Below are 9,380 nucleotides of genomic sequence, written 5' to 3'. Positions count from 1 at the left end.
AATGGCAGCCGGAGCCTGCAGGGCTTGTCCTCGCTGTCGCGTTCGAAAGCTCTTTAATGTGGGCCGACGGCGGCGGCGTGAGCTCGCGCTTAGGAGCCTCACTGTAGTAGGGTGACTTTTGCACGGTGGGCTGTTTATATAGACCTGTTGATTGCGAAATATATACCAGTATCGAACTTTATTGCACTTTTTAGAAACAGCCGGCTTAACCAGAAGTCGAGAGCTCGGTTTCTTCGGGTCTTTGGGTAAAATAATACAAAATATTAGATTAAATAGCTCGGCTGCCCGACTAGTTTGGGAAGACCTTCTCGCTGATAAACCGAGGAGTGCCTTCCCTTTGAAAATACCAACAAGTACAAAGTAGTCAGAGACGCTGCATCTACATGTGTGTGTGGTGTGGTGGTGGGTGGGTTGGTTGGTTTTGCAAGTAAAAATGGATCGGAGAGGAACCGGAGAATTGAAAGCCCAATGTTATGTATGTCGTTTCCCCTTTTTTTCCTTTCCTGTGTTTTATTGTTCATTTCCTTTTCTGTTTTTTAATTATTGCAAACAACTCTGATGGTTTCCGAAGGGCGGTAATACAATAGAAATCTTTTAATAAATATAAGCCTAAAAGGCCATCCTGAGGAAGCTTGTGCAGGCTTCTTCCTGGATATAGAGTAATTTTAGTGGGCAACTTTATCAGCATAAATAACTGAATGCCACTTTTATGGAGAACAAAGTGCTAATGCTCTTTAGTGCTTATTTATTAGTAAATGTGCCCCACTGAGTAAAATTGGGCCTGGTGTAAATAAAACACCTTGATGCATATTGGGGCATGCTAATTCCTTTTGGTACAGTAAATCTCTGAGAGAAGTAATAGAGAATGAGAGATTAAGAAAGGGTGACGGTGGAAGAATAGCCTAATGGTTAGAACAGACAATCGGGGAAACCAGAGTTCAAATCCCACTTCTGCTGTTTGTGATCCGGGGAAAGTCACTTAGCCCTCTATTACATAGGGGCTGATGCAGTGAATATACGTCATCAAAATTATAAAACCACTCTTCCATTATTGCATGAGTGCTCCATTTGTGATGCATAGTATTTATTTGATCACAATGGAATGTGACATGCAGAAACTGGTAGAATAAATTAGGGCCCCTTTTACTAAGGTGCGCTAGCGTTTTTAGCGCATGCAGCAGTTAGCGCGCGCTAAACCCACGCTATGCGGCTAGCACTAACGCCAGCGTCTAGCGTGCGCGGCATTGTAGCGCACGCTATTCTGCGCGTTAAAGCCCTAACGCAGCTTAGTAAAAGGAGCCCTTGGTGTTTCTCAACTTCTTGAAGCCAGGTACTCCCTAAGCCTAACAAATACCAACTGAGTACCCGCCTGAGTTCCGCCTCAGACCCGCCCAAGCTCCGCCCCTGACCCCCACCCCCATAATAATAGTACTAATTGCAACACAATTTCTTCCTTCCATTTTTCATATACAAACAATGTAATCTTATTAATACATACCGGTAATGGTAACCACAAAATTAAAAAAACACAAATTAAAAAAACACTGTACGCACAGAAAATGTTAATTATCATTTATATTCAGGCTTTTTTTCAAAGAGGTCAAGGCAGATGACTTTAAAATATGCAATCATTAACAACTATAGAAAAATAGACAAATATAGAGCAAAATATAAATTCACAAAACTGACACATTTTTATCATTAAATTGAAAATAAAATTATTTTTCCTACCTTTGTTGTCTGGTGATTTCATGAGTCTCTGGTTGCATTTCCAATATTTCTTTATTTCTTTCTGCCTAATGCACGCTTCCTCTCCTCCGGACCCCATTCCCTTCCCCAACCAACATATCTCTCCCTCTGTTCCTCCATGAGTCCAACTTTTCTTCCTCTCTCCTCCACCCCTATTGGCAATATGTCTCCTTCTCTCTCTCTCTCTCTCTCACTGTCCATCTGTCTTGAGCGATCCAGGCATCTCTCCCACCCCCTCTACTGCCACATCCAACATTTCTCCCTCTCTCATCCCCTGGATCATGTGCAGCATTCTTTACCATTGCCCACCAACCCCATGCCCATTTCTCCTTCTACCACCTCTCTCTCCAGCACAATGCCACATTTCTCCCTCCATCACTACTCTGAATAACTTTGTATCGTCCGCAAATTTAATCACCTCACTCGTTGTACCAATGTCCAAATCGTTTATAAAGATGTTGAAGAGCATGGGTCCAAGCACTAAACCCTGCACCGCTCTGGTGATACTCTTCCAGTCTGAGTATTGTCCATTTATCCCAGGACAAGCAGGCAGGTATTCTCACTAATGGGTGATGTCATCCGACAGAGCCCCGATGCGGATGTCTCACAAGCATACTTGCTTGAAGAAACTTCAGAAGTTTCGAGATGCCCGCACCGCGCATGCGCGAGTGCCTTCCCGCCCGATGCACCGGGCGTGTCTCCTCAGTTCTTTTCTTTCCGCGGAGCTAAGAAGTTTTGCTTCAACTCTCTGTGCTGAGTGAACCCTTGTTCTTGCCTTCTAGTGCTCGCGGTTTTGAGTTTATTTCTCTTATCGTGTGTTCTATTCTGTCATTTTATTGTTTTCAAAAAAAAAAAAATTTTTCTATTGATTCGACTGGGTCGGCCACGTGGCTAGGGCCCTGCAGCTTCGATCTAGCAGCGGAGCTTTTTCGGCCTATGTCCCGGCCTATTACCGGTTTTAAAAAGTGTATCAAGTGCCAGCGTGTTATTTCGTTGACAGACGAATCCACGTGAGTATTTCACCCAGAGCTCACAATTTTCCAAAGTAGTCGTTCATGTGGAACCTTGTCGAATGCCTTCTGAAAATCCAGATATACAATGTCGACTGGGTCGCCCTTGTCTATCTGCCTGTTTACTCCCTAGAAGAAGTGCAGCAAATTCATCAAACAAAATCTGCTTTTGCTGAAACCGTTCTGGCTGGTCCTCATCAGACCGTGTCCGTCAAGGTGATCAATGATGCGGTCCTTTATCAGCGCCTCTACCATCTTTCCCAGTACCGAGGTCAGACTCACCGGTCTGTAGTTTCCCTGATCTCCCCTCAAACTTTTTTTGAAGATCGGTGTAACATTCACCAACTGCCAGTCTTCCGGAATCTTTCCTGATTTGATCGACAGATTGGCTATTAGTTGAAGCAGTTTAGCTACCCTCAGATGGATGCCATCCGATCCCAGGAATTTATCGCTCTTAAGCCTATCAATCTGCCTGCAACCCTCTTCTAGACTGACAGTTAACCCTGTCAGTTTCCCATTTTCACTTCCAGTATATAGCCTAATTGGTTCCGGTAAATACAGACGCAAAATATATGTTCAGTTTGTCGGCAATTGCTTTGTCCTCCTTTAGCACTCCCTTTATTCCATGGTCATCCAGTGGTTCCACTGCTTCCTTCGTGGGTCGTTTCCCCTTAATATATCGAAACAACAGCTTGAAGTTTTTCGCCTCCTTGGCTATTTTTTCCTCGTAGTCTCTGTTGGTCCCTTTTACCACCTTAGGGCACCTGCATTGATGTTGTTTGTGCTTATTCCAGTTTTCATCCGTTCTTGACCTTTTCCATTCCTTAAACAAAGTTTTCTTGTCTCTGATCGCTTCCTTCATCTCTACAGTGAGCCATGCTGGTTCATTGTTCTTTTTCCTCTTGGATCCCTTGTTGGTACGCGGTATATATAGATTTTGCGTCTCAGAGACTGTGTCCTTAAAAAGGGACCAAGCTTGCTCTGGTGTTTTTACAATGCTTATCCTCTTCTTGCAGTGTCAGAGAGAGACGAACCATCGGCTCAATTGTGATGTGTGTATACTGTATATACTTGTTTTGCAAGACATTGCTTTTATATCAAGTTAAAATTTAATAAAATGTTTTGCTTGTCTTGCAAAACACTTGCAAACCAAGTTACTTGCAATCAAGGTTTTACTGTACAAGCAAATCACAAAGGCCAGGTTTCTCAAAAACTTGCGTTAAAAAGGACGGTCTGCTAACACAGCCATTTTGATAGTGAATCTAAAAATGCGAGACATTCTCAAAAAATCACGCATGCAAATGAGATAGACGGACAGCAGCGAAGATTCGCTATATTTGCATGTGCCCATTGCTGGTGATAGGAGCGGCCTTAGGCATCCAGGCCAATCAGGGCCTTAAGCCTCTCCCTGGTGCATCCCAAGATGCACCGAGGAAGGGAAGTCCCATTTTAGATGATGCAGGCAGCTGGGAAGGAGTCAGTGGCCCTCCGCTGACACCACCCCTATAGTATCCCCTAGTCAAATTCTTCAAACCTTCCCCAATATCATACTCAGAAACCTAAAAATACAACCTCCACCCGGGATCAGAATATTGCTTCCCTTATCACTATGTAAACAACCTCCATCTGTAACCAGAATATTCCGTCCCTCAACATTATGTAATAATCTTCCTAATTTGTATGTATTGCTATTGTTATGTAAACTTGTTATATATATGTTTTATACCTGATATGTAAACTCCCTGGAAATGTCCAGTTTTCACCCAATTTTGTAATTCGCTTAGAACCGCAAGGCACAGGCGGAATAGAAATCTCTAATGTAATGTAATCTCTCCCGCTGTAGGGGGAGGGGGTCAGGTCACAGCGGGGATTTTATGGCAGCGGGAGAGTGGGCATTTCTCCCACTGAAGGGGGAGGAGGTCAAGTCGTGGCTGGGATTTTAGGGCAGTGGGAGAGTGTAGGCATCTCTCTTACTGAAGAGGGGGGGTCGCGGCTGGGATTATAGGGCAGCGGGAGAGTGTGGGCATCTCTCAAGCTGCTGGGGAGAGGGGTTGTTTACTGATGCAGGGGCTTTCTAGCAGTCTCTGACACTGACCAGCACCCCTGGACCAGTCGCTTATTTTTCTCACGCCGCTTTCTGAAAATGGTTCGACATTTTTTAAGAATCCACCAGAGGGCTCATTTCAAAGTTGAGCCCATTTGCATGTCAGTGTTGGAGACTGCTAGAAACCTCGCTAAAGACAGAGATAATCCCTTTTGATAATCTGCCGCTAAACTGCGTACAGGCTAAACCGCAAGAAAAGAGTTTAGCAATAGCATTAAAGTTTTGAGAATCTGGGACCCCAATAGGGATGTGAGGTGTTTACTGTAACATAGCGTTATCAGTTAGATTCTTCATTTTACAAGATAAAGCCACATGGAGGAAAAAAAATTCTAGATGTCTGCATTTACACCTGCCCTGAGGCATACATAAGTTCCTGCTTTAGGAAAAGGTATTATTCGCAAGCTCTAGAACGAGCTCTCCCCCTCTCCCCAAGCAATATAGCCCTGGCCTCTGATCCTCCCAGATACAAAAACCTCCTCATCACTACCCCCCTCCCCCAACACACACCAGCACATCATCTTTCCCCAGCACAGCAGCTGATCCCTCCATCTTCAAATGAATCCCTCTCCTCACAACCCATCCCTAAGGGGGTCCCCAGTGTCTACTAGGAGCAATAGCAATATTCGTATAAGGACCTATTGCTCTAATTTAGCAAACTGACCGCAAGCAATAACATAATGAGATTCCTTCTTACTAGAATGATTGCAGCCACCATTTTAAGACCTCTAGGGCTGCATGCACTGGAGAGGAGTGAACATTGCTCTTGCTCCCTGGGACCCAGTAAGGCTGGAGATGGAAGCTTCGGGAAGAGGATTCCGGTGCTAGAGGGACAAGGATGGATGCTATGCCCGAGTATGTAATCAAATACACTAGCTAATTTGGGATGTCTAATGCTGTGCTGGGGGGATGGGCAAATGGCTTTGGCATTATTGAGGCATGTGGAGAACATGTGAAACATTACTGCTGCTGGACATGGAAGAATTTCACACGAAATCCTGGACCTGTTTTACAACAGGCAGTGGCATGCTGTTTGCCTTCCTCCCCTACCCCCCCACCATAAATGCTTTGCATGCCAGTGCAGGGGGTGTTGCATAGCACCAAGAAGGGAGGAAAGAAAGGGGAGAGGCCGTGGATATTTTTGACCATCATGCAACACTGAAGATATCTGATTTTTTTTGTGTACATGCTGATAGTGGCGTGAAGCTGAGAGGCGCCCCCCCAGCTCCTTCCCCAATCCCCCCTGCCGCATGCGCCCGTCTCCCGTACCTCTAGTTGTTCACCACCACAATCAACAAGAGCTTCAGTGTGCTCCTCACGACTCCGTCGTCTCTTCCACCAATGTTAACTTTTTGTATGCACGGCACTGGGGAGTGACGTCGGCGTGAGAGATGGCGCAGTTGCGAGGAGCATGTTAAAGTTGTTGCTCGTGGCGGTGAAAACTAGAGGTGCTGGGGGAAAGGAAGGGACAAGGAGGGGGGAAGAGGCAGGGCAGAGAGGAGGAGGAGGGGCACCAGTCCCCCAACCAACATGGCACCTGGGGAGGATTGCACCCCCCCCCCCCATGGCATACTGGTTTGGTTTGCATACCCTGGCCCCCCAAAAAGTTCTGCACTTAAGTAGCTGGAGTGGGAGTGAGGATCACTAGGATCAAAAGAACAGTGATTTCCAGGAAGATGGGGAGGGGGTTTCAGATGTATAAAATAGGAACTGAATGAGCGATACGCTATTTTCCTACCTACATATTGGCGTTCTTTCCTATGCTATTTTTTTTTATCCACAAATTGCAGTTCTTGTCTATGCCCAGTGCAGAATTTGTGGTATAACAAATATAGCCCCCCATCCCCTTTTCTTTTTTTACGGAAAGGGTGGTAGATGCGTGGAACAGTCTCCCGGAAGAGGTGGTGGAAGCAGATTCTGTGTCTGAATTCAAGAGGGCCTGGGATAGGCACGCGGCATCTCTCGGAGAGAGAAATAAATAATGGTTACTGTGGATGGGCAGACTAGATGGGCCATTTGGCCTTTATCTGCCGTCATGTTTTCTATTCTATGTTTTATGAAGCCGTGTTAGGCTTTTTTATCACTGGCCGCGGTAGTAAAAGCTCCGATGGTAATAGACTTCCTATGAGCGTTGGAAATAATACTGCCATGGCCAACGATAAAAAAAGCCTAACGCGGCTTCATAAAAGGGCCTTAAATAAATGTAATATAAAAATGTTTTTTCTAAAAACCCTGTTGTTATGGTTGCTTTGCATAATGAATATCAAGTTGCAAGTTTCTTTATTTTTGATATACCGTCTATGGATTCTCAACCTTTATTGATATATGCATTAGTTCCTTAATACAGCAGAGTTTTAAATACAAAAAGTAGTGTGACGTGGGAAATGGATGAGGTGTAATAGCAGTTCCTGGGTACCTGTCCTCTCTTCTTCTGCGAGAAAAGTACTAATATTTCAGCTTTATCTGTCTCTAAGAGTGACCTGCGGTGTGGGGATTTTTTTCTTTTGGCAGGGTACAATGGACATGGCCAAGCACAGTCTGATCCTGCTGCAGCAGCTGAATATGCAGCGCGAGTTTGGCTTCCTCTGCGATTGCACCGTTGCTATCGGAGATGTCTACTTCAAAGCACACCGAGCCGTGCTCGCTGCTTTTTCAAATTACTTCAAAATGATATTCATTCACCAGACCAGGTAGGGCTAGAACTTTTTCTTTAAATCGACACAGACATGAACCTTCGCATAGATTTTAGAGAGCGTACCTCTGAAATTCATTTTAATAGTTCTAACTATAATACTTCAGCGTACATAAATCGTATTCTTTAGAACCTGCAGTAGGTTTTTCATTTTTAAGAACTTCTCTTGCCTGTGTCTTTACCATGCTGCGTCACATAATGAAGCAAGCCTGTGTAAGTCGGATAAATCAGTACTGCTTTAAGGTATATAATTGTTGCGTGTTGCACATTTATACATGATGAAAAGGTGCTATTACCACAGAGCAATGTATAATAAAGGCTAGCTATTTGGCACAAATATGTATTTAAAAAAAAGAAAAAGTTTGAGTCCATCTGTGGCTGGGTTCTTGCTATCCACAGAACTGGGCTTGCTGAGACAACTTTCACATGTGGTACTTCATTGTAAATCAAAGACAGGAAAACACATAAGAAAGGAGGAATTCAGTGAAGAGTCTTATTGGAACTAGCTCTTAACAGAGTCACTTGGACAGAATACAGTGATGTGAAACTTTTTCCTCTCCTGATTTCCGTTCTTATTGCATATATCACACTGAATGGTTTCTGATATTTAAACAAAATATAATACTGTATCAGAGAAAACTTGAATAAACACATTTTTAAACCCCCCCCCCTTTTACTAAACCGTAAACCGCGACAGCGATTATAAGCGCAGGGAGCCGCGCTGAATGCTCTGCGCTGCTCCCGACGCTCATAGGAACTCTGAGCAGTTTAGTAAAAGGGGGTGAAAATGACTTCATTTATTTAAAGAACAAAGTTATCCAATATCCATATCACCCATGTGAAAAAAGTAACTGCCCCCTAATTGCTCAATCAAATTTAATTGAAAATTTGATTCAGCTAATTGAACACAGCCAAGCTTGATTGCAGCCAGCCCTGTTTGAGTCTAAACCTCACTATGTATAGAGCAGTGGTCTCAAACTCAAACTCTTTTCAGGGCCACATTTTGGATTTGTAGGTACTTGGAGGGCCTCAGAAAAAAATAGTTAATGTCTTAAAGAAATTACAGTTTATCCCAGGACAAGCAGGCAGCATATTCTTAACACATGGGTGACGTCACCGACGGAGCCCTCGGTACGGACCTTTTTAACTAGAAGTTTCTAGTTGGCCGCACCGCGCGTGCGCGAGTGCCTTCCCGCCCGACGGAGGAGTGCGTGGTCCCCAGTTTCTTCGTTTCCGCGGAGCGAAGAAGACGCGTGTGTTTTTTCAACGGCCGTTGAAACCACTTTTTTGCCTTCCCGCTCGCGCTTTTTTCCTTATTTTTTCTTTCTTTACCTTCGGGTTTATTTTTCTTTGATTTGCAAAAAAAAAAAAAAAAACAACTTTGCTTTTTTCCCTTTTTTCTTTCGTTTTTGCCCCGGCGGGGCCTGTTGCCAGTATACAGGCCTCGGGCTTCGATTTTGCGGAGGCTATCTTCCCCTTCATGCCCCCGCAGGTCGGTTTTAAGAAGTGCCAGCGGTGTGCACGCCCGATCTCCATTACTGACCCACACAATTGGTGTTTGCAGTGTCTGGGTCCGGAGCATCGGGCGGACTCCTGCACCCGCTGTGCTACTCTTCAAAAAAGAACCCTTAAAAACCGAAGAATTCAGCAAACTCTCCTCTTCGGCACCGAGTCGGCGATGGACTCCTCACCTTCAACAGCGGTACCTCAAAAATCGGCACCGTCGTCCTCGACACCGACCGACCCCGCATCGGCGTCACTGGCGCCAGGTAAGCCGGCTAAGAAGCCTTCCTCTTCCCTCGAGCGCCCTCCAGCTACGGTGGCGACA

General features: G+C 44.8%; 1 protein-coding gene across 9 annotated transcripts in view; it reads left to right on the top strand.

The window, feature by feature from the left end:
• Positions 1-9,380, top strand: part of ZBTB25 (zinc finger and BTB domain containing 25) — a 66,476-nt gene that overhangs the window by 7,325 nt on the left and 49,771 nt on the right. For 3 of the 9 annotated variants that reach the window (XM_033951839.1, XM_033951841.1, XM_033951838.1), the window contains exon 2: positions 7,372-7,550. In XM_033951839.1, coding sequence (XP_033807730.1) covers positions 7,378-7,550 — 173 coding nt within the window. In that variant the 5' untranslated portion in view covers positions 7,372-7,377. Of the gene's footprint in view, positions 1-9; positions 126-223; positions 246-307; positions 476-5,693; positions 5,716-7,371; positions 7,551-9,380 lie in introns of those variants that run through there. The other 6 variants (XM_033951840.1, XM_033951843.1, XM_033951836.1 and 3 more) reach the window with 6 other exon arrangements.

This window comes from Geotrypetes seraphini, chromosome 7, assembly GCF_902459505.1.
Source record: "Geotrypetes seraphini chromosome 7, aGeoSer1.1, whole genome shotgun sequence".
Classification (NCBI taxonomy): domain Eukaryota; kingdom Metazoa; phylum Chordata; class Amphibia; order Gymnophiona; family Dermophiidae; genus Geotrypetes; species Geotrypetes seraphini.
Note: the sequence above shows the minus strand (reverse complement) of the source record. Positions and strands in the feature narration are given on the sequence as shown.